The sequence below is a fragment of the Oxyura jamaicensis genome, chromosome 2 (genome assembly GCF_011077185.1).
Source record: "Oxyura jamaicensis isolate SHBP4307 breed ruddy duck chromosome 2, BPBGC_Ojam_1.0, whole genome shotgun sequence".
Taxonomy (NCBI): domain Eukaryota; kingdom Metazoa; phylum Chordata; class Aves; order Anseriformes; family Anatidae; genus Oxyura; species Oxyura jamaicensis.
Genome location: NC_048894.1, coordinates 14,543,764 through 14,568,801, shown reverse-complemented (window position 1 = coordinate 14,568,801; position 25,038 = coordinate 14,543,764). Strand labels below are relative to the sequence as shown.

Here is a 25,038-nt window from a genome sequence, read left to right as displayed (position 1 = left end):
GCAAACGGGTTGATTTTCAGTTCCCATATATTCCATTGACATAACTTGATTCCACTTCTGATAGAAAAGCAACCAGTTCATAAAGGTCTCCCTTTCTAAAATGAACATTTTTTTTTTCTTTTTAATGGTAAAATGCATGCAAAAAGCATATGATTATGGTATTTATGTTTCCATTAAAATGTCCTCAGCAAGCTGTGGGAGTCTAGCCTACTATTTTCAAGCTATTTAGATTTACAGCAGCACAGTGCCTATTTTATTTCAATTATATTTCAGGACAATGCACTCTTGGTGGGAAATGATTACACAGTGACAGCCAGTAAACGTCCATTAGGAATGGTCTACATACTGCTCAACTATGGGTGTCAGGTGATCGCCATAAAACCCCATTGTATAGCATCATTGTCATCTACATGAAAAATACTATTGATCAGCAGTGCAGCTTCTCTTCCGTGTGATGCAAAACATACTAGAGACATTTCTCAGTTAAAGTAAAAGCTTTATCCACAAGAACACAATTCTCAAGATGCTTCTTTCCAGTACTGTAAAATAAACATAGATTATACATTCCACCTAGATTTTGCTTCAGTAGTGGCTAACATTAAAAGTTGCTAAGTGAAAAAAAAATGCTTAGCAGCCTGTCTCTGTAAGCTATTCATACATAGGATGGAGCAAATGTAGCAAGGGCAGCTGATGGATAAGCAGCTATCCTGATCACCAATCACCCCCAACAGATTTTATTTGTTTATTTATTGCTAGAGTTTCATTTCCTCTAAGCAATAAATTGCTTTTCTGTTAAGGAAAAGATTCTGCTTTAATTCCTTAGGATCGGGATCAGAAAACAGTTTCTTAGTGCTACTAGAGAGAATTGCTATGATTAGTATAACTGGAATTTAAAATGTATTTCAAGATTTACAGGAGCTACACTTGCATATGGATTACATATGGAAGGTTCTTTATTTTGAGTTTTTAATTTCAACTACATATTTAACAGATAATAACTAGCACTGGAAGAATTAAAAAAGAAAGCCACCAATATCAATCAATGACTTATTTAACTCTGATCCAACATAAATCTGCATTAAAGCAATTCTAAAACAGTTTCAAGTCCTGTAAAGAATTTTGAGTAAAAAAAAATACTAATATTTTTTTTATAGCCCTTGTTGGTAAGATGTTTGAAGCAATGTTACTTCCACACATACACTGATGTGCAAGTTTCCACTGAGTAAGTCAACAATTCTTTCTCCTTTGCTGTGTTTTGGCAATGTACAATTCCTTTTTTAATTTAGAGAAATAAATGGACAAAATGATTATGGAATAAACATTTTTTTCATCTTTTTATTGTTTTGTTCTATCTGCCAATCACAGTGTGCTTGGGATATGGACAAATATTAAATACACTGAAGAAGGAGAACAAAAGCACAGGCTTGCTTTTAACCCTGGTTTCAAGTCAGGTTATAAAATGACTTGGGGATCTCTGCCTGACAACTTGACAATACCACCTTTGCGTAAAGCTTGGTTAGTTGTAGTTGCCCTCATAATATCCTCAAACTTGTAAAAATAATAATAATAAATAAATAAATTTAAAACAAAACAAAACAAAAACATTATTCTGACAAAGCAGTTCACATACTTGTCCTCCACTTTGTTATCGTTCACATGCCATGACACAGTTAAATTTGCATCAGTTGGTGGCATGTGTTCATGAAAATAAGAGAGAAGCTTGAGGAATATTAAAGAAAAACAAACCCTGACAAGGCCTCACACACAGATGCAGTAATTCACTTGCAAGTTAAGGAAAAATTTGTCATGTGTTCAACAATGGTATGCAAACTATTATGGGACATTTTGTTATGGGCTTCTTTGTACGAGACTTTTAAATAACCTTTTGGACATATTTAAATGTCAGATTGTGTTTGGCACTAAGCACCAAACTGTAATAGAAATAACATTTCCCATATAAACAACGCTGCCTTTAATATGTATGTGCTAAAGATTTGAGACAGCCTGGCCATTACCAGCTCCTGGCAGTTCAGCGCGCGGGCAGCCTGTGTTAGTGATTTCTCTTCCCATCCACAAGGGCTGGAAGGGATGGCTTCTATTTAGGTAACCTCTGAAACTCACGGAGGAAGGAAAGGACGGCAGGGCAAAGGGGTAAAACAGGGAAAGTAACACTTGGTGCAGCTGAATGCTAACATAAACGCTATGTTAAGAACGCAGAGCTGTAACTGACTGTTTCTCCTCAGATTTCTTGTAGCAGTATGAGGATATATCAGCCTGCATAGGAAAGAGCTCCCTGGAGAAAAGCCTCATGAAGAGGCACTTGGATACTTGCTGTAGCAAGAGACATCACAAGAGATGTCATGTGAAAGGGGAAGGTCTCACTGCTGAAAAGGGACAGCAAGAAACAAGTGGTAAGAAGCCAGGTATCCTACAGACAGAGTGGTATCTCATCTAACAAGCATCTCAGGCCCACACAGACAGAACTATTCCTAAAAATGATGTTCAGATGATATTTCCTTAATACATCTAAGATGAAATTTGTAGAATGCAGAGCAGCCCTGGGATGCTCAGCCACAAGCTCATACCTGGGTTCCCCCAAACAGATACATCAGAGGACATTGGTAGTAAGTAATAATCTTTTTCCATCTGAACGATGTATTTCTTTCCAGGAATTTCTTTCTGAATGTCCTATATCATACCCTTATCACTAAACCAGGGATAGCTTTTCTTGTCTAGTGGGAGGTGTCCCTGCCCGTGGCAGGGGGGGTGGAACTGGATAGACTTTATGGCCTCTTCCAACCCAAATTATTCTATGATTCTTGCTCTCATACCTAACTTGCATTTCCTGCTTCTGCTCCAGCCCGTTGTGCATGCCGAGCCTGGCCTTTTTTCCCAGCATGATCAAGCTGAGTGAGTCGGGGCCCTCTGTGCTCCCAGGCTGTGGCAGAGCAGCTTGAATGTGCGAAACTGCCACACTGCTCTTCAATCCCACCCTTATCATTAATATCAGGTTCCCTCAGTACACCGTTATCTTCAGTTTTACTCACTCTCTTCTGGCTCTTTTATCAGCAATCACACAGAGTTAGCTAGGTCACACAGGTCTTATATTTCCCCGTGCCAGGTTTGCATCAAAGAACTTTTTTTTGTTGATGTGACATTGATGCCATTCAACTCAGGCATAAAACACTGCCTTTGGTCTAACAAAAACAGCAGCGAGAGGCACCACGTGGCTGCCGTAACCAACCAAGCTATCTTGATTTCCAAAATAACAAAAGTGCTGAAATGTCAGGCATTTTGGCATACCAGGGCTGGTCAATATAAGGCTATGTAACATAAAATTTCAAGGGCACAGATGAAGATGTCTTTTTTCAAATCATTTTGCTTCCTTCACTGAAATAACATACATATCTACAATATATAAACAGACATATCTACAATATATAAACTATGTTTATTTAATACAAAAAGTAGACATTTTACACAGTGCAATACAGAATAACTGTGTGAGAAAATACAAAGGCAGCTGTGCTACTCATTTTTAGTAAAAATGTATGAATCTGAAATGTCCTTATCTGTCATGTCAGACAACATATTTTTGCCAATATTATGCAAGGAAACTTAAAAAGAATTGATATAGAAGATTGTTAAATACACCAACCAGTCCTCATTTAAAAACTTTCAGACAATTAACTGGACTATTCATGACAGCTACTTTCCTTAAGAACAAATGACTCCATTGAACATTCAGAACAGAATCGGCAAGATCAACGCCACTCCATATGGAGAGCTGTACAGACCTCCTACACTGTAACCAAAGATACTGTTCTGCTCATTGAAGCAAATGTCCAGTATTTTTCTTCTGGAAAGAATGGGGTAGAAATCAAAACTACAAGTTATTTTACTATGAGCTAAATTAATAACCTCTGAATGAGTTAACAATACCTTCTGTACTAGGATTTCAATGTTCATTTTTGTAAAGCTGAGAAAATGCAGAACTTCAACATCATAGATGTCAGCCAAGAAAACAGATGTATTTCCATTGTTAAAGTGCAAAAAAGCTATGAATTTTGCCTTTGGTTATTTCTACTTTATGTTAGTTTGCATGCCTGTTTTTTAGATTCAGGTTTTTGAATGAACTCAAAACTCCATCAACAGAAACCAGAATTTTGCTGGATTACAACATAAAACCTAGCATGACATAGTTCAGATAACGTAACCCCAGGAAAAGTATAAATCATAAGCTACAGCCTGAGAAGAGAGCGTAACTCATAAGTCAAGCTTGGATTTTACTCACTTGGTCTGTATTTTATCACAAAGTTCCACCCACTAGACAGAAGTTCAGGACTGTGGTAGGACTAAAATCCAGGTAAGCTTTAACCCACTTCTGCTTCAAGAGTAAGAACTTTCCAAAGATTTTGTATCTTCTGTGAATAGGTTGGAAAGGTGGTATTCAACAGCCATATTAGTCAGAGCTCTGATAAATAAACCAGATGAGGTCACAAGTTTGAATTTAAATTGAATTACAGCAAACAGGGGCTCTAAAACTCAAAACCATCTTAAGACTGAGAAGAAAATCTGTGGCTCTGTAGGATAAACTTTCAGATCCCATTCTGCCACAGTTTGATTTGTGTGAGTTCAATACTTTTCTGCATAAAGGCTTTTAAAAAGCCATTAATAAAAATGCAGTTCTGACTTGCCAATTGACGTACAGTCATCTCCCACGACACAAGCATTAGGAGGGTGGATTTTGAAAGAGCATATTGATTGCTGTCTGGTGCCTACCTGTCTACAGGTGAAGACTTTGAATTCCGCGGTTTCTTCACTTGGGCGTACAAGGCTTCAACTGTCTGCCCTTCCCTCGGGCTCTGCGGTCTGGTGGTCAGCGTTATCGTGCCGCTATTTGAAGAAGAGTCATAGGAAGCAATCCCTGCATACATTGGGTCCGCGTCACAGCCAAACGTCCGGTTAAAGTCCTGTATCTCTGCATAGTCCCGTTCACGAGCTTGTCTCTCTCGAAATTCTCTAGTTTTTGCTTGAATTCTGAAAAATTAAAAGAAGGCTGAAACTAATTTTTCCCCCCTTTCATCTGAAAGCAGCAGTTAACAGACACTTTGGGCAGCTCATCTTAATGAAAACCACTGACGTGTTTCCAGTTTCAGTTTGTCATGGAGTCTCAGGTGTACATTGGATATTGAAGATCTAAGCAATGTCAGGATCAACAGTGGTCTTTAAGGAAGAAGTCTGATTATCCACAGCCTTTTCTTTCATTATTAAGTGAAATAAAGGACTAACCATAGTTCTGAGAGTTTATCATTTGTTTTATGCATCTAGGATGTTTGTGCTATTAACTGACCTGTCTGAGACTGGCCAGACAGGGTTCATATCGTCTTGTAGTCCATCAAAACCTGACAGATTTAGTGGCTTTAATGGCTGTCTTTAGAGATTAATTTTAATGTACTTCCTTGGCCCAATACTACAAAAATCATCCTTTTTTCAAAATTTAAAATCCCAACAAGAATAAAACACACACGTATATATGTATGTATATATGCAGTAAACAGTAGTAGTAGTTTCTTGTACACATTGTTTAAAATGTGTGTGATTTGTTTAAAATGTAAACAAACTGAATCTGGCACCTCCTAAAAGTAGGCAGTTTCTTCACAGAAAGTATCAACGTGTGCATTATGTTAGAGTTGCAAATGAAAAGTGATGCTATATTGGGATTTTGTACCCAAGTGCATTTGTTTAGCTCTATGATTAAGAGTGACAGATAAAAACAGGCGACATTTAGCCATCTGACAAACACAAACTGAGTACAGGTCATGTTTTCAAAAGCACACAAACCTATTACTAAAATTTGATCTGGGCTTCAAAGTTTCATTGGCATTTTAGAAAATTTGATGTATCACACACATACACAATGAACTGAAAAAAAAAGAAAAAAAACCTTCTCCATCAGTCTCCCCAGACCGATTTAATGCTCTGTCATCACTGCAAAATGAAGCACTGAGCTGTCTTCTCCCTTCCATTAGTAAAATGTGTTCCTTTTTCATCTAATGCAGTCATTGCTATGGTGTGACAACATCTATCCATCCCGACTGCAGCTCTGTGCACCCCCCTGCTATGTGCCATTTCCAAAGACAGCTTGCTCACCAACTGTTACCAAGAGCAGCCTACTCAAAGCCTCTGTCTCTTCCGAAAGCAAGCCTTGCTTCTTTCAAAACTAGAAATGCCTCAAAGTTAGGTTACTTTAACATTTTTGGAAATTTTAAACTTAGCCACATGGTATTCAAGAGGAGTCTTTGAAAAGGGGCTACGCCAAGGGCAGGATTCAGGGTATGGTTTAAGACACTACAATGCAGGTGCCTGCAGTAGGTGAGTTCACAGGATCCACACGTGCAAGCTCCTGTTACAGCCAAGGGAGCTGTAATTCAGCAGACTCCAGAGAGTTACGGTGCTGCAGTGCCAGTCAGCGTGTCCTAGCATGAAAAGAGTCGCTCTACAGACACTCGTGACACTGCTGTTTAGGCCTCCTTTGGGAACTTGGATAGCCAGCCTTGATTCAGCTGCTCAAACATGGGCAGCTACAGCCACCTGACATCCCCAGGAAATGCTGCCGGACCTCCAGCTGCAAGACAAGGTCTCCCATAGGTCCCTGTCACATCTGCCAGCCCTGTGCTGGCATCTCAGAGACTGTGACAACTCAAATTACATGAGACAACTGGGTATGAGCGTGAGAATCCAGCTCTGAGCCTGAATGTGAAAGTCTAAATTCAAGTGTCTTCATCAGACTGAGCACCAAGGGAATTGTTCTTTCTGTGCTAACAGACATCCTGGTAAGAAAAGAAGGGAACAGGAGGGTGGCAGAGACAGGCAGACCTATTTTCCTTAAAAATCCCACAAGTATTGACCAAGGGTACTGATCTGGGGGTAAAACTGACCAGCTGAACTCCCTTCAACAGCCAACAGTATCTACCACCAATGTTTCAGTGATTAATATAAATGCCCCGAATTATACCTCAGCCCAATTCTTCCTTTTTATGTTCACTACTACTGGCCTGTAAACTACAAGTCTCACTCATATTCAGTCCCACTGGAAAGAAAAACAACCATATAAACAAAAAGAAAATGTAAATAGGAGCAATCTGAGAAAAATTAACTTAAGCCAACATGATTTTTTAATTATGCAATTATCATAGACAAGATTTTTCTTTACAGATTGCTTTTTATTTTAAGAGGGAAAAAGTGGACAAGAAAACTGCAATAATATTCAGCTGACAGCATGCTCTTCTGAAATTTCAGCAACCTCCAACAGGATTTTTTTTTTTAATTTAGAGTGACAAAGGACTCAGGCTTAAATCCCAAACCTGTTTCAAATTTAAATTATGTTTATTTTAAAAATATAAAAGATATACTTTTCATAGTCCTATATTCCAGAGCTGCAATTCAGAAACATTACAGCCTTAATTACTTGGAAGGTGCAGAAGGAAAAATAGGCCTGAAGATGACCTGTACTTGTTGATTTCATCTCCCTGCAGATTTCAATTCCAATTTGTAGTCCTGTGTTAATTACCCCATGGCAGAATGTATTTATCCCTTTATAAATCTCTTCTGAATGGGAAAAGCAAAAGAAAACAGCAATTTTCTAGACATTGCTAGATTCTGGAATGTAATTTTAATTTCAATGGTAAATGTATCATCAAATATTTGAACACTGGCTGACATCAATTTGAGAAATATATATATATATTTGTGTATATTTGTGTATTTTAGTGCATGAAATTTGACAGTATAGCAATAATGTGGCATCAAGTAATACAGTCAGGAGAAAACATTGTCACCTGACATGCTTATAAAACTGAATTATCTGGTGATAACTGGTGATATTGGCCTCAATTTTACACAGACTGCCATGAGACGTGTCAGTGATCGTTCTAATTTCTGACCATGAATATCACTTCACTTTCCACAGGTGCAGATACAAGTGTCCCCAGTTTCATGTTAACCAGGTTTTCTAATGAATCTGTTTATCGGCCACTTAATACATTTGAACTCTTAAACAGCACCGTTTGCAGCATAACATTAAGATTTTCCCATGCATGTTTCAATGAAGAATACTTACTCCTATTCAAGTGGGAGAGAACTGATTGTTGAAGTGGTTTGCAAATAATTACGTTCATATCCACCAGGAATTTTTTTAGAACATTTTCTACAATTGCTAATAAAATGTGTTAATACACATACATGGTATTAAAAATCAGAGCCCAAATGCATTATACATCTTCCTGTTAATTATAACCAAAGTACTCGGTAAGCAGTTACAGTAAGTAACATTTACAAATTCAGACCAAAATATGAGACTTACAAGACTTCCAACTATATTGATACCTGAAATGTGATTTTTATCTCTTAATTAATTTTCTGTGTATAAAGTCTTTAGACTTGACCACTATGTAAGTGGTCAAGTATACTAGAGTACAAGTGGTCAAGTATATTAGACCACTATACAAGTCCTATTCCATTCACACGACAAAAACATAGGTATTCTGATTATTTATTTTTGAATATTGTTTAAAATACAGCTTTATTTCTGTCTTCTTCAGGATATTCTATTTTAATATTAATATTAAACATTATGTCTCCAAACTCAGAACCAAATGACCAAAGAAAAATATGTAGACATACTCTTGAAAAGAACAGTACCTAGCAGCTAAATATTGTTCTATCCCGTTTTCACTTGTAATAGTTTTAAAATCCAAATATATTTTTATATAAGTAACTTGAACTTAATGCTACATTATATTTTATATAGAGCCCCCTCCTTGTGTGTATGTGTATGTGTGTACACATGGTGTGGCTTAACTCCTCCATTAGCATATACTGAATTAAGTGCACATACGGAAAATGTCAGTGCAGACTACTGTGGGAAAGATTAAAATGATTATGTGAACACACCGTGGGACAGATGAGAACCTGGAATTTGCTGTGTCCTTCAGACCTAATCAGCAGTGCTCTTGCTATTGAAATCCAGTATCTGGAGAAGCATTTGACCAGAGTGCTTCAGTCTCACAATGTGGATATTCGTATTAACTTGTCTTCACTGAACAGCTTTATGACACGACACAATAAAAATGCATATGTCTGAAATTTCAGATCAGCTAATTTTGAGGATTTATGGCCTTCCTACAGATTCTGTATGAGCTTAACAATGATAACAACGCTTAGCATTTATATAATTCTTTTCATCTTGAAAGAATTTTGCAAAAACTGCTAATAAATTTTGCAGTGTTTAAATGGAACAGAACTTTCAAAAATACAAATGCTACCCCAAGAAGTTTCTAAACCCTTCTCGCTGAAGTGTTAATATTGAAAATGTCAACAATGTACTGTCGTGCTTTTGAGACTCAAATTATAATGTTCAGTAAAGTATAAACTATCCTCATGCATTTGTGTGGCATTCAATTCAAAAGCTAATGATAACTGCTTCAAATGACAATATTGTTAGCTACAGAACTTCCTATAATTGTTAGACGAGCTTTTCATTGCAAGCTAATCCAGTAATGATAGACATACCCATTGCAGAGCGATTCCTATGCATGTGAAACAGTGGTCACAAATGTAAAGGAAAAGCTTTTGTTCTGCTGTCTTCAGCAAAGAGCAGGCACCTTGTTCCCTTTTTCAGATCTCTGTGAGTGGGATTCAGGTGTCAGATGAGGGCAACTGCCATTTTAGACACCAAAATTTAGGTGTCACCATTTGTTTTCGTCTGCCAGTAGGGCTGGTCTAGATTCAGACACCAGGCCACGGCCCGCGGGGCCTAGATTCTAATGGATGTGCCAGGTGCACCTCCCTCAGCCACAAAGGGCATTTAGCCTGGTAGCTCACATGTAGATACCGAATTACTTGGGCTAGTCAAATCTCACACCCAGCCAAGCATTCACACCAGCTATGTGGGAGCAAAATTTTAACTTCTATCAATGTAAGACTCCAGACTGTGATGCTAGCTTTTGCGAGAAAAAGTGAACAAAAAGTTAGCAAAAGAAATCCACCTTAATTTAAAGTAGCATTAGGAATGAAATAATAAATATATGCTCAGTCCCTTGGAAGCACCAAATCTGCTTTGGAGGATTTTTTCATACTAGTAATTTAGATCCTTTAAAAAATTGACTATTCATCTTAACTGATTAATACAGTATGTGAAGGATATTCATGGCTAACACATTACACTTGTTGTTGCAATGGCAGCAATGTCCTCCCATAAGAGCAGAAACAAAGTTGGCTGCTGTTTCTTGTGTGCAATTGCTTGGTCAATTCAATTAATCATCCTGCTGCTGCCAGGACTCGGTGATTGCCCAAGTGATTATCTGCAACCCAGTCTTTTCCACCGAGGCTTGCTGATTTACAAAATCGGTATTGAACACTTGCAATTCCACATATGTGAGGTGGCTGACAATGTTTATTAAGGATAGAAACAGCATTGTGTAAGGACAGAAGCTAAATGACAAGTCATCCAACACTGCCAGTTCTCAGTTCTTCTGCCACCAGACTGGCATTCCTCTATGTAATGGATTAAGAACAGAGGAAAAACAACACATTTATAACACCAGTCAGCTTGCTTAAGTTAGTCAGATGGGATGACAACATTTGGTCCAGTTTTTGCCAGATATCGTTTCTAATAAAGAGGTCTGGAGGTGCGCTGGCCAGTAGCCAGATCTTGTCAGTCATGTCCCTTCCTCCCCTGCTAGTGAAAAACCTTGTGGGAACAGCACACCAGCAATAAGCCAGGTCTCACTGCTCCTCCTCACTCTCCCTCCAACTGCCTTCAGTGCTTTAATGGCCCTTTCCCTAAATTTTGGCAATCAAGTCAATATGGGAGTTTGTCCTCTTCTGTATTTTTCTTTGGCCTTTGGATCCAAGCAGAAATTTTCTGACAACTGCTCTTCTAATGAGGGTACCTTGATTATGGACATTATTGTGATTTCCTTCTGAACCTGCATATTACACTTAGCTATTCTTATTGTGATTAGAGCTAGTCAGTTATCATAGTTATAACCATTATAGCTCAGCAAAGCTGCCCAGTTTCCTGGGGAAATCATTCTAAAGGATCGCTGTGGGCAATGAGCAGCAACAAGCTGCAAACAGAGACACCTTTTCTTCCTCTTGTGTCCCTTCCCATTTCATTCAAAACCTAAGAGTGTTAATAAATAAGTAAATAAAGCACTGCTAAGTACTTTTAAATTGGAAAACAACCTTTTCAAGCTAATAAAAAAAAAATCACTTCGATGTGTACATGCATATGTAGACAGTTGCCTAAAATGTGACTGTCCTTTCTTTGACTTCAAGCACATGAAGAAACATACACAGTTTGCTATGGATAAGCACAAGAATACAGGGACAAAATCAGAAAGGCCAAGGCATAATGTGAGATAAAAGCAGCAGGGAGCTTTAAAGATAACAATAAATCATTGTGTAATTGCATTAGCAGTAAAAGGAAGAGCAAAGAAAAGGTTGCTTCCCTGCTCAGTAGTGGGGGAACAATATTGACAGATGATGCTGAGGAAACCTAAGGCTTATTTTGTTTTTTTCTTTTCATCTATCTTCACTAAAATGGTTGATTGCAAGCAGGTGGCAGCACTATCGATATTGCGACATATAACAAAACAAAACAAAATCTCAAATCTAACATCAAAAGAAGTAGCTAGAAACTGGTTAAGCTAGTTAAGCTATTTGAACATCCCGCACACATCACTTTCTCAGGTAGCCTCAGACCTTTTCCAGTAATCATGAGAAGCTGTTGAAGACAGCTAAAATACTGAAAGACTAGAAGAAGTCAACATCCCTTTGGAGGACAAGAGTTATCAACTCGTCAGTTTAACTTCAGTCCCCTGAGAAACTTTGAATCCAGCTATTGGTAACCACTGAGAAGATAATGGGACAAGCAGTAGCCACCATATCAACAACAGATGTGGTCAGGTCTATTTGATTTCCTTCTATAACACAGTAAAAGTCCTTGTGAACAGAGGAGAAACAGTAGATCTAAGGCTAAGAAAAATGGCAACAAGAAGGATGCAATAGGTGGAACTGGGCAGTTCCTACAGAGTATCTAAAGTGTAGGTTTCAGCAATTCACAGTCACACCAAGAGGACAGACTGTGGCATTTTCTACATGGATCTCTCTCTGAGTTTGCTCAGGGTTTTCATTATTAATTAGGATGCTATTGAATCTGCACAAAGCCTAAATGAACAAAATGAACAATAGAGGAAAGGATTAAAATTTCAAATGCTCCTGAAGGACAGAGTGGACTTCAAAAATAGAATTAACTTCAATAATAACAAGTAGAAGGTAATTTACATAGAATAATTAAGCATATCAATTAGAAGTAGTAAAAAACCTGTGAGCTGCTTTTTCAGGAATGGATTTGGAAATTCCACTGGATGACAGATATACACAGGTTAGCAATGTCAAGCTGCTGTGGAAAAGAAAAAAGGCAGTGGGGACATAATAGCAGTCTCCTAATACATAAGGAGGAAAATTATAATGTTTTCCATCTCTAATGCAAGTATTAGGTATTTAAACTCCAGCAATAATGACTGAGCCTAGATACTGTGGGCAGGGGAACTTTCTAACTATGTCAGAAAAAAAAAAAAAAAAAAAAAAAAGGATGAAACAAGCATCTTGCAGGAATGACACAATGGAGATCCAACCTTGGAAAAGTGACATGCCCCCTCCTCCAGACCTATAATGCTACACTTTCACAGAAATTTTATACACATGTATCTCTCATGTAATATTTCTACAAGAACAGACAAACATATCAGGGACTAAATATTTATAAATAACAAACTAACAAAAATGGTGTCTACCGCTTTGAAATTAAAGAAATACATCTACACAATCAGTCTTATTTTTTTCCTCCTCCAACAATCACAGTATATTTGACAATAAGAAAATGTGATAATGCCTAGGTGTCTCCCTGCAGTTCCCCCACTTTAAATCCCACATGCAGAAAAGATCCATGAGAATTTCAAAAACCTTTAATGAGCTATAACTGAGGAGGGAGGTAGTTAAAAAAAAAAAAAAAAAAAAAAAAAAAAAAGCAGAATATAAATATTATGTGTATAAGTAGATAAAGTGCAAACAGAAATTTGAGACCATGTGACACTGATCAAGTGACACTGATGAAACTAAAGGAGACACCATAATTGTTTTCTCTAAGCTGGAGATATTTCGCGCCTACTTTTTTTTTTTTTTTTTTTTTTCTTAATTTCTGACCTTCTTGATTCACCAAAGTTTTTCCAAAGTGAAGATACATTTTCCCTTAGCAGAGAATATCAAACCCGCTTTCTTGGACCTTGGAGTAAATAAGTGTAAATCCCTGCTATTTTGGAAAAAAAAATAAAAATAAAAGAATCTGTAAATTACCACCTTACTTGCATTTCAATGGAGCTTTTAGACTGCTTTGCACAGTTAATAGTCTGCAGCATTTGGAGATTTGGGGGTGGAGGGTGTACCTGCTGTGGTGTCTTTAAGGACATGTTTCAATCAAAGCCAAATTTATCAGGTACGTAGGCAGGATAGCAGGTCCTCCCATCCCCAAAACAAACACTACAAGGACTGAATTTTTTTTTTTTTTTTTTGTCTAATTTTCATGTCTGGTCCTGGAGTCAGTGGCCCCAGCAGTGGAGATCCCCCAGATGGGCAACTGGAGCAGGAGCCCAATTCCTGCTGGGAACCAGGGTGCATCAAAGAACATCATTGCTCTCTGTGAGGAAAATGGATTTTTTTCTTCTGCTTTATAAAACCAGCCAGATTAGCTGATATTTACACCTATGAGACAGATCCCTGGTCATTAGATTAATGCTGCTCTAATCTCCTATTAGCCCTTTTGCTGGACTGAAGCAGTACAAAGCAGAGCATGAGATTCAGCTATTGCTAAAACATAATTTGGAAAAGCTCCTGCTTCAAACCCTACTCACTTAAGACTGCTGGTTTTCTCTCTCAGAGAGGCTTTGCTGGGCAATTTCTTCCCCAACAACATTTTTCCAACTGGACAACAAAGCCAGCAAGCAGCACTAACACCTGAATGCTGTAGTTAGATATGTAAGGAGCAGCTGTTCTTGTATGTGCAAGAAGATAATGACAAAGACATACCATATATCAACTGCTACCATATATCATACCACATATCAAAGCAGTCATTCACAGATGCTACAGGCAGTAACTGGAGGCCCAGTTGCAATACTGTCATCAGTCAGTTGTGCTGACCCTCTCCAGCATCACCCTCCTCCAACCAGCCCAGTAATGTAAGTGGGTATGAAATAGTGCCACTAGCTCAATTTCAGGTCCATTTTTTCTGTGTTTCTAGAGTGCTATGTAGGAAATAGCCTAATCCTAAAGCTGGAAAATGAAATAGCGTGAAGTGACAAAAAATTATAATGAGAACCCTTACAGCAAAACAAGGGATTACGTGAATAGGGAAGGGAAGGGAAGGGAAGGGAAGGGAAGGGAAGGGAAGGGAAGGGAAGGGAAGGGAAAACACCACAGGTGGAGAATATAGCTTTTATGTCAGTATCTTTTGCTTAGGACCAAAAATTAGCACCCACAACACCTCTCAGAATTCACTCCTAAAATCCTGCTGGCTCGCAGTACTGAGTGACAGCATATATCTACAGCATGGACAGACACTGAACCAAGTGTCTTATAATCCATTAAGAGGTTTGTATTGTAATGTCTTTTAAGTAACTGGTTGCAAGATAAAAGTGCAGATGTGGTGTGGAGAAGAGACCTGTCTGCCTGTTGTGAATGTGTCATTAGGTATCTTTGTGATTACTCAGATAATTGCTGCTGTATCTAAAAATTAGAACAAAGAGGGGTTTTAGTGCAGTAGCTTACTAAAATAACCTATAATAGTTACTGTATTGTAGGTTACTAACCTGCTATAGGTTACTACAGTAAGCTACTTGACTCCTGTAGTTCAGTCTGGAAAATCTAAAGGGTTTTCAGTTGTGTCCAACTCAGCAACAATAAACACAGCCATATTCAATACGTCAGTAATTATGCTACAATTTCTTTCATTCTTAAATAAGTATTTGCTATGTAAACTCTACCAATAACAGCATGATTTATCAGTCAATAGAGGACAGACTGTTGTCCTACCTAACATTCTTGGCATTGAAAAGTGGAATGCCATAAACTAGTGCCCTTTACTTAGAACTAACAGTGCTGAACTTGTGTGATCTGCAAGACACCTTAACCAAATTTATAACTCAGATTATAAAGACCAAATAAATGATATTTTTAGATTTATGGCAAGGGACTTGGCCAGACCTTGCTCAGTACAATGTCTTCAATCTCTGTAGAAGCATAACAGTGAAAAGACATTTTTAGTGTGATATCTTACAATCTCAATCTGTATACTTACAAAATACACTTAGAGAATGTAAGGAGCTTTGTTTAAAAAACATCTCGGCAACTATTATTCCACAAAAACTTCAATTTATATATCTCTGGAAGTCTGCACTTTTATGAAGTGAAACTGCTCTGAAATATTTTTCCAAAGCTCAGTGTTCTCATGCTTCACTTCTGTGTTTTACAAAAAATGGTGCTGTTGATTTGTTTTTCACATTCTGCATCCTCATCCTTTATGTAAAAAACAAATGCCAAAAACAATGCTGCAAGTCTCAGTGAAGCTGGAATATCCCTTGAAAAGCAGACCCCATCAGAAAGTAAGTGAGAATGAGAAACACATTGCTTTGTTTTTCTGATTCACAGAGGAAATTTTTTCCTCTCCTCTCCTATGAACTGGGAAGGGGGTAGAAGTTTCATCAGAAAGGATTTTATGCAAGTCTCTTTAGAAAACATTTATATTCTCAATGTTTGCAATAATTATGCATTTAGAGTTAATATTTCTCATGAAAGCTGTAAAATGGCATCAAAATACAGTAGCAGAAAAACTAAAGTTGAATCTTTGCATTAAAGACAGATAGCACTTAGGTTATATATGAAGCAGAAATTCTCTTCATATCACAGTATGTTGTCTCTTTTTCTAAAAGTAAGATGAAACAGCTTCATGAAAATATTTTGCTTAAGGGGAAAAAGTTGGGATTTTCCAATAAAAATATTATGGTCTCTCTGGGAAATCTGGAAAGACACCAAGAGTGTCCTGCTGTTCAGCCCCCTACTCTATCTGATACTTTAACAGTTCCAGATGGCCTTTACTACAGGATGACCTCCCCTCTATTCTTTTATTATGACCTTTGGGTCACAAATTATCTATAGGATGCGGCTGTCATTCTGTAAGACCCTATTATATCTTTCATCTGAAGGATGAAGATGCTTAACATTAAAACACATCTTTGTTACGCTGACGTTCCAATGATGATCAAAACAGACAGTTATTCCAATCAACGTCACTGCTGGAGAAAATATGTTTCATTTTTTTGCAACACTGACATTGAGAAACTAAGGCATAGTTTTAAATCACATCACTTTTGTAATTGTACTTGGCTAGAGAGCATAGCACAGTATATTATTTAAAATATAAAAAATATCGCTGTAATTGCTTTGATGAGTTATGTTGATTAAAGGGACATGGTAGCTTGTTGTGTTGTTTTTTTTTAAAAGTTATTGATGTGGTTTTCATGTAAACTTCGTTGATAGGAGGTAATAAAACTTTATATAGTGTTTATTAATTATTTGTCTTTCTCTATAATCATAAATGGAACTCACTGAACTTGCATAGGAAAATATAATAAATAGTCCCAATGTACTAAATAAAGTAATAAGGTTAATTTCTTTCCTGCTGTCAGTAAATTCATGTTAGCAGTCTCTCGTCAGCTTGACATCAATTAATGATTTTAATTCCAGACTCTTGTCACAGTACTCACCACCCTTTCGTCTAATTAAAATGGATGATGCATGATGAAGGGAAAACACAAGACTTCTGTTCTTGTTGTAACATTTCTATTCATTAGTATACTTTTACAACAAAAGGCTTGTGGCTTTAATGGCACTAGAGAAAGATGAAGAGAAGTTTATTATATGTTGGAGATGAAGACTCTTATGCCCTTAGGAAACAATTTATGGAATGACCGAAACATTCAGAAAAAGATATTGGTGTTATTTTAGTTACTAATGAACATAGAGAATGCTTCACTCTAAGTTTAGGAAAAATCATTACGTGAAAAACACCCACCAAAATTGTGCTTGTTTATGTTAGCACCAAAAAACGTTGTCAGCCCATTGATTGATCTACAAAAGTAACAGCAAAACAGCCGATACAGAGACAAATGCCTGACCCACCTCTCCCAGACAGCATCTCTGCACGATCCTAGGTCACTTCTCCCACTTTTTTGGCCATACTCCCTCGAAGCCGTAAGAGCACCATGTCCTACCTCCAATTGCCAAAACTTCCCCCAATTCCCACTCTAAAAGAGTTTTCCACGGCTGATAGCAAGGCATTAAGATATACTCTGCCATCCAAAACCCTGGTGAACCACGAGCATCATCGCAGAGCCACAGCCTGCTGCTGCTGCAGCTTCCCCAGCCCAGGGCAGCCCCAGCCCGGGCAGCGCCGCACAAAGCCTCGTTGGGAGCTCCCCCTCCTGGCTCTGCAGCCCACAGGCGACGATGCCACGACAGTGATGCCATTTGCACAGGCAAGGATAAAAATAACAGCAGATTGATGTAAATGCAATTCCCTTTATAGCTCACAGGAACAAAAGGTTAGATTTTCCAAAACGTAACGTGGGAAAACTAGAAAGGAAACAGGTTTATTTTGCAGATGACAACTATACATACGCATGTATGCATGAAGCATGGCACTGCTTTGCTGTGTGTTAATCTTCCTACAACTCCAACCAAAACTGGCAATGTATGGCTTCTTTTTCAGAGCAGAGAAAGGCATACCCTGCTGGCTCCCTGGCTCCAAAAGTACCTGACTACTCTGCCATAGCACTTCCAGTGACACAGCTATTTAATTCTTTTCCAAAAGGTTTCTCCTTATCGCCTCACTACTGATCCTTACCATACAGGTGTTTAAGCACCTGATTTTGCATTCATTTCTGTGGAAGTTGAGGAATAATACAAAGCTAAGATTAGCATATCTGTATGGTAACAGACAGATTTGCAGAACATGAGTAAAGCTCTTTGCTCAGTGTAATAACAAAATGGAGAAAATATCCTGTAGACTTTTCCTGAGGAAGCAGTGGCTCTAGAGGCAGATTGAAGCATAAGCAGCATTCACCCATAGCTGGGATCATATGCTCTGAATCACGAGATTACATTAGAATTGCAGCTTTCATCTTTTTAAGAATTATCTAGCAGTGAAACATGCTGGATACAGCTGAACTTGTTGAAAACTTCACAAAGAAGTCTGTTATCCACTACCTGGGCACAAAGAGTGAAGTTGTTTGGGTTGGAGAGTGTTTGTTTTGCTTGGGGAAGTCCAAGGCCCCAGACAGGCCAAGCATACGTGGCTGGGCCACGCAGGTGTCACAAATAGCACGTGCCTGACCTGAGGATGGGCAGAACACAGGCAAAGGGCTTTGATTTGCTAAAGAATTATTTTCTTTTGTGCTGAGCACAGAGCTGCAGGGGAATAAAACGCAAGGAAAAATCCATGGGTGAAGGAGGGAGGCATCAGAACCTGCTGTTAGAGAGATGTCTCCCTTCAACACAAGCCACCAATCAAAACCAGAAGACAAATGTAAGCAGTGAGTTTTCTGGATGTTTCTGTCTTCACTTCTCCTAATAGAAAGGGTCTACAGGGTCTTGAAAACATTTCAGGACAATCAGACTGCAGGATACCTCATGGGCACATTGGCTACATAGTAAGAAAACCCTTACCTGGGAGGCCCTCAAAGACCAGATGTATAGGGTTTGTTTCTAAAGTGAAAAGTCTGTAGGCTTCCAAAGGCTTAGGTACAGTAGGAGAGCAGAAGGTGACCATCCATATGAAAACTAACTGGGTTGTAACTCTAATGCATGTTGGCCATTGACAAAAGTTTCAGAATCTGATTTTAAGTCTACCCTACATAGCAGGGTGAGACTGTAAGCAGATTGAAGCATCTCTGAAAGCCCAAGATATCCTGTCTATCTCTAACCTGTACGATTCAAGGCATTACTCTGAGGAAGGTGGGCCAACTACAGGTTCATCGGGAAAGTCTGGAATTGGCAGACCACCTACTATAAAAAGACTGAGAAGCACCCAGGGCTGTCTTCCCAGTCTACCCCAGCCAATGTAGGATCTCAGTGGTATCCACTTCTAGTGGTCCATTGATGATCTGGATAACCAGATGGCAAAGAGGGGCTCCAAGTTAGCATATATATAAAACAGCTGTGATTGGGCACAAGAATTGAGGTAGTTCAATTCATACCTTGCTCAAAGTCCTCAAGACTCTGCAGTACAGTCTTTACTGGGAGATGCAAAGCCAAGTTCAGAAAATCTATTGCTTAGTTTTGTCTTACGGTTTTGATTGGTGTCCAGTATTGGAGAGAAACAACCTTCCCAACAGCACACCAGAAACCAACTGGATTTTCAGAAGTGCTTCACAGACATTCAAGGATAATAAAAGTAGACTTCTTTTTCTGGAGTAAACCAGTGGTAAAGAATAGTGATACAAGTGGACAATGTCCTATGCCCTTGAAAGAACCATTAGTCTGAACTTCTAAGAATTTACACGTAGCAAGCATCTTACAGCAATTTTGGTAAGACTGGTGGGTAGTCTCATCAGATGACACGCCTAATTGGTCCAATATTTTATTTCATTGAAAGCTGCCTGTACTTGTGACTAAATAATTTATTTTCATGTTCAAAATTCCTTTGTTAAGATTGTCAGTAAGCACGTACCATATACAGCAGAGGAAATATCTTCCTTAATAAGAAATTATTGCTAATAATATATGTATACAAGGCAATTTTACTATTTTAATCATGGTAAATTGAAGAACATTAATTTACTTATTTGCTTATAGTCAATATGAATACTATTTTTAAGATTAAAGAAAATCTATTGTAAGCACAATACTCTTAAAATTATCAAGTCAAAGCATAATAATTTTATAAAATTGTGGGCATGATTGATTTTTTAATGGACCATTCACTTGTTCTCTGACCCCCTAAGGATTTTTCTTCCAAGCCTTTCATACATAGTAAATTCATTAAATCCAGCCTATTTCCCCAAAGTATTGCATCATTACAGAGGTATATAGCATCAAATACCAAGTAAAACAGAGAAAGTGAATTGTACCGCTAAAAACATTGAGGGGGGGAAAAACCCACAGAAAACAAAGTTAGAATAGCAGCCATTATGAACCAACACTTGTTAACACAGTAATATTTCACTCTGTCTCCTTACAAGCACTTTGAGGGATTGTTCAGTTAATTTGCAAGAGTACTCTTCATTAATAGCATGTATCTAACAGCATTATTTTACAGGATCAAAATGAAACTCTGCAATCTAACTGCACAAAGATCTAAAGTCTCTATGGATCAAATCAACATCTGAATTTTTCAGAAACATAAGGAAGCACCTCACACATTTGGTTGCTATTTTATTATCTTTTATTAGTTATACATGCCACTACCCCAGAGAACTTGCATTCTCTTATAGACATAACACAAAGGAAAGCAAATACACAGTTAGGGAAAGAGAATATCGGGAGGAAGAGGACCTGTGTTATGATAACATCAAGCTGTTATGAAGTTCATGCATTTTCTGCAGTTTCAGTGAAGACATAAAATTGTTTACGGCACACAAGGAGTGAGATTCCAGGAAAGAGTCAAAATGGTTAGCATAACTTGATAGAGAGGGATTAGGAATTTGCTCCATGCACAAGGGGCTGTACAAATAATTTCATAATTCTACCTTGGTACCCAGCGTGACTATTGCAACCTCTCTCATATCATCACATGGACAGTCTATACTCTCACCATTCTTACTGAGAGAGACAGAGAGACACAGAGAGACAGAGAAAGAAGAGAGAGAATGAAGAGAGAGAAAACATTACTAACTCAACACCCAGTCTTCCTTCTTTGCATAAATGTACATGGCTGATTACCTGGGGACCTATAATTGCTAATAAACTCTAAGTGCTGGGCAACCTTGGGTTCAGCAGAGCCCGTTAAGCCAGGGATCAGCACCGCACACTTGTGGCTATGCTTTCTGCAACCCTGAGCTGGCTGGAGCTATGGAAGCTTTCAGTGTCTCTGCACCCCCAGTAAAAGTTTATCCCCAAATTGGATGGTCTGCACATGCATAAAGGAAAGCTGACTGCACAAACACACTTATATGCAAATTAACTTATTTCCTTCATTTCCCTTTACCTTTTAATCTGAAAGCAGATTACTTAAAAACAGGAACAGATATAGTAATCCTGTTTCACTTTTGTTAAAAGAGAGAAAATAAAAAATAATCTGTCAAGTAAAAATTAACCAAACACTGTGATCCAGCCACCCTCTACTGTCAGAATGGATGGAGAAAGACACAAATAACTTTTTACATAGATTTATGCTAGTATATCTGTTAAAGAGAAAAAAAAATCCCATAATGTAATCCAAACAGATGGTCTCATATGATAAAAGTTTCTGCAGTTTAACGAGTTACTGTTGATCTTCAGTAACTCATAAACGTATAGCCTGCCTTAACTGTAATGTAAATCACTCAGCCTTAAAACAACTGAGAGCTAACCATTTTACATTGAACTGAGGAGACTACACTAGAGATATCATGGCTCTGCTATTCCAGTAAATTGTCAGAATGATGAAGCCATCATTTCCAAACTTCTATTCTTACCCGCAGAAGCCCAAGGTGCATAGAGAGGATGGTCAAAGGGATCATTATGACTAACTAGTCACACCTCCTGTACAAGGACAACAAAATTTCCCTCCATAGTTCCTACTTCAATCCACAATTTATGGCTAAGCTATATGATCATTTTTAGATAAATCATCTCAACTCATTGTCCACTCTCACTGCTAAATATGTTTGAATCTATTTACCATTCAGCTTCCAAGCTATGTAGCCCTTTAAAGTTTGTTTCCTTACAAGTTATCTATTCAAAGAGGCCTTGTCTCCACACACATCCCTGTATACTAGTTAATTTACAACCTAGTCTTTCCAAGATTATAGCTAAATTGATATGAGAGATACCAGAAGTTAGGCCCCAAATAACTTAGGGCTACAACAGACAGGATGAAAAGTAGAATGGAAATATTAAGAAGAGCATATGACATATACATTTAATAGGTTTTAATGGTAAAGGAAGCTGACAAGGAAAAATAGAGGTACTCACCACTCATTTTTACAATTAGCAGTTTAATATACATATCATTCCATAAACAGACTGCATAACACATAAATAGACTGAACTCCAGTGACAAATACACTGAAAATTATAATTTTGGGGTTGTTTCTAAATATATCAGTGAAAAAACTAGATATGCAAGACTTTGAAGAAAAATACAAAACATACTTCATTCTATATAAATATTTGTTTTTGAAAAAGTCAATAAAATCAGATATAGAATGTATAGAGAAAACATTTCATGGTATTACTCCAGTCTCCTCAATAAGGAAAGGAGCTCTGGTCTATAAAAGATGCTTAATGCAGCCAAAAAAGCTGTGGATACTAGTGTCCAAAATAAATCCAGCTTTGTCTTGTTATTTAAAATATATAAACATATCAACATTTGGGAAATTTCATCAGTGAAAATTGAACTTCGGTTATTTAGTTTATAAAACAAACTCTCTCTATCAAGGTTTAAGCAAATACTGAAGTCTACCTCTCCTGTTCTTGCTTCATTCGTATTCTCTCCTCTTCTGAAGTAAGAGCTTCCTGCACTTTTATTTTACCCGTTTTCTCACTCTTGTCATCTTTGCGATGTTTGCCAAACCTGTTAATAACACACAAAAAAGAATCTAACTTGTGAAATGAACACAACTGTATTTTCCTTTTCCTAAGACAAAAAAAAAAAAAAAATCCACCAAGAAAGGCTGCTTGAAAACCAGGAAGGGAAAGCACATAGACCTCAGAATCTCAATTACTAATCTTACAGGCTACTTTCGTGTTTTTTTTTTTGTTGTTGTTGTTTGTTTGTTTGTTTGTTTTTGTATAAGTTGTTCATTTTTTTCTTCACTCCTCTTAAAAGTTTATGGAATTCCTCACTAAATAACAGAACAAACCAAAAAAGTTATAGTGCCACATTCTTGATTTCTGCCAGGAGTTTTGTGTCACTGTTCTTAAATACATGGTCAAGCAGTGTTTTAGAAATTACTTAACACTAATACTGCCAAAGAATGCATATCAAGGTTACATTAAGTGAAGGCTTTCACATATGAACTGCAAAGAAACACCCAGCTGTATGTCCAACAACTGCCCTCCAGGAGTACCACCCTCTGCACCCTCCCCACAAAGCAGTTTCACCATCCAGTAGACAACATACAAAAGAGAAATTTATTCTTTTTTAGCACCAAGCTTTTTTGATTGGTTGGTTTGTTTTTAACTTTGTTATCCATGACTCTTTTCCCCCAAGGGAGTTCAGTGCAATGAGCGAGAGCAGAGGGATGGTGCTGGCCAGGCTGCCGCAGATGCAGCGGGTTATTGCCAGCCCAGTGGCAGTGTCTCGCATCTTCTACCTCTCTCCCCCTTTACAGGCTGTGTTTCAAGTATTTTACTTTTGTTCCGTATTTGCACGTTCCACTGCATTTTTTAGACTTCCAGAGAGAGCACAGTCTGGCATTTGAGATATTTAGCTATTATTGGGACATTTTGTGTATTTGTGAAGCATTTCAGATCTCCTCTGATAGGAATGACTTTTGTATAGAGCAAACCAAACACACTCTAAATACAGCCCAAGTTTAGATGACCGTTTTCTGTCTACTTAAGGCTGAGAGGATAACATATATCTATTACACAGTATCTTATTATAACACATACCTATTAAAAACAGGATTGTTTATCACACCAAAAAGCAGCAAGAATTTTACTCCACAGATTGACACTTGCAGCACTTTGCACTCAAAGACCCACATCAAAAGTGAAACACAAGCACTGAAATGTGCCATGTCCAGCAATGTGGGCTCCAAAATGCTCACAAACAGTGAAATAAAACGTGCAGTTTCTTCTGACCCATGACAATAAGCTGTTTAAAAAGTTTCTTACAATACTTTTGTTCCTGTTCATTCTACAAAGCCATGGTGTGGGCTGATGGCATAGCACACAGTGAACCTGCAGAAAGATTAATTTCTGGCCACTCCGTCAAGAGATACTAATATACTGTGTAACCATGCTCATGGTTCTTAAAGCATCTGTTAAAAAAAAAAAAAAAAAAAAAAAAGAGCAGTGTAGGAGTATGTACATAAACTTTAAAGTGCATGGCTGTTCTCCACAGTTCCCAGACTGCTCAATTCCAAATTCAGGCATATGAAAACTAAAATTGTTCAATAATAATTATCTGAAACATGAAAGTCAGAGGACATGATAGGGTTAAGAAGCACAAAATACTACATAAAGTTAAATCTCTGGTGGTGTAATGTTAAATATAAAATGGACTAAATTCAGTGACCAGAAACACCAGGTTATGTATTTTAAAACATCCACCTATTTATTATAGAGCAGTCCAAAGCATTATGCAAAACATTTACATATATGACACGAGAGATTCCAATCAAGTTCTGGATGTCTTACACCAGACAAAAGAGAATGGCTAATTTAAAATAGCCCTAAATCTTCTAGCCAAGAGAGGAGAAAAACCTTGGCAGAAAACGCGTGGAACGGAGCCATTTTACCCTGATATCCAGGGAGGGCTGGGGGTGGCAGGGCTCCGAGCAACACAACACGTGGGGCTGGGAGGAGATGCACAACATATGTTGTGCTGGAGCACACCACCTCTGGGATGCCCACGTTTACTACTCTCTGCTGCCCTTCCTCGCCCCATTTGAAATGTCAGGCAAACAAAGGAACCCACTTCAGGAGCAGCCAGTTCATCTTTGAAAATGAACTACTTTTTTTTTTTTTTTTTTTTTTTTTTTTTTTTTT

General features: G+C 37.9%; 1 protein-coding gene across 28 annotated transcripts in view; it reads right to left on the bottom strand.

The window, feature by feature from the left end:
* The window catches only part of PARD3 (par-3 family cell polarity regulator), a 444,355-nt gene that overhangs the window by 96,421 nt on the left and 322,896 nt on the right, over positions 1-25,038 (bottom strand). For 20 of the 28 annotated variants that reach the window (XM_035319147.1, XM_035319150.1, XM_035319156.1 and 17 more), the window contains 2 exons: positions 22,784-22,894; positions 4,783-5,040 (listed from right to left, as the gene is read on the bottom strand). In XM_035319147.1, coding sequence (XP_035175038.1) covers positions 4,783-5,040; positions 22,784-22,894 — 369 coding nt within the window. Of the gene's footprint in view, positions 1-4,782; positions 5,041-20,545; positions 20,941-22,783; positions 22,895-25,038 lie in introns of those variants that run through there. The other 8 variants (XM_035319161.1, XM_035319164.1, XM_035319174.1 and 5 more) reach the window with 4 other exon arrangements.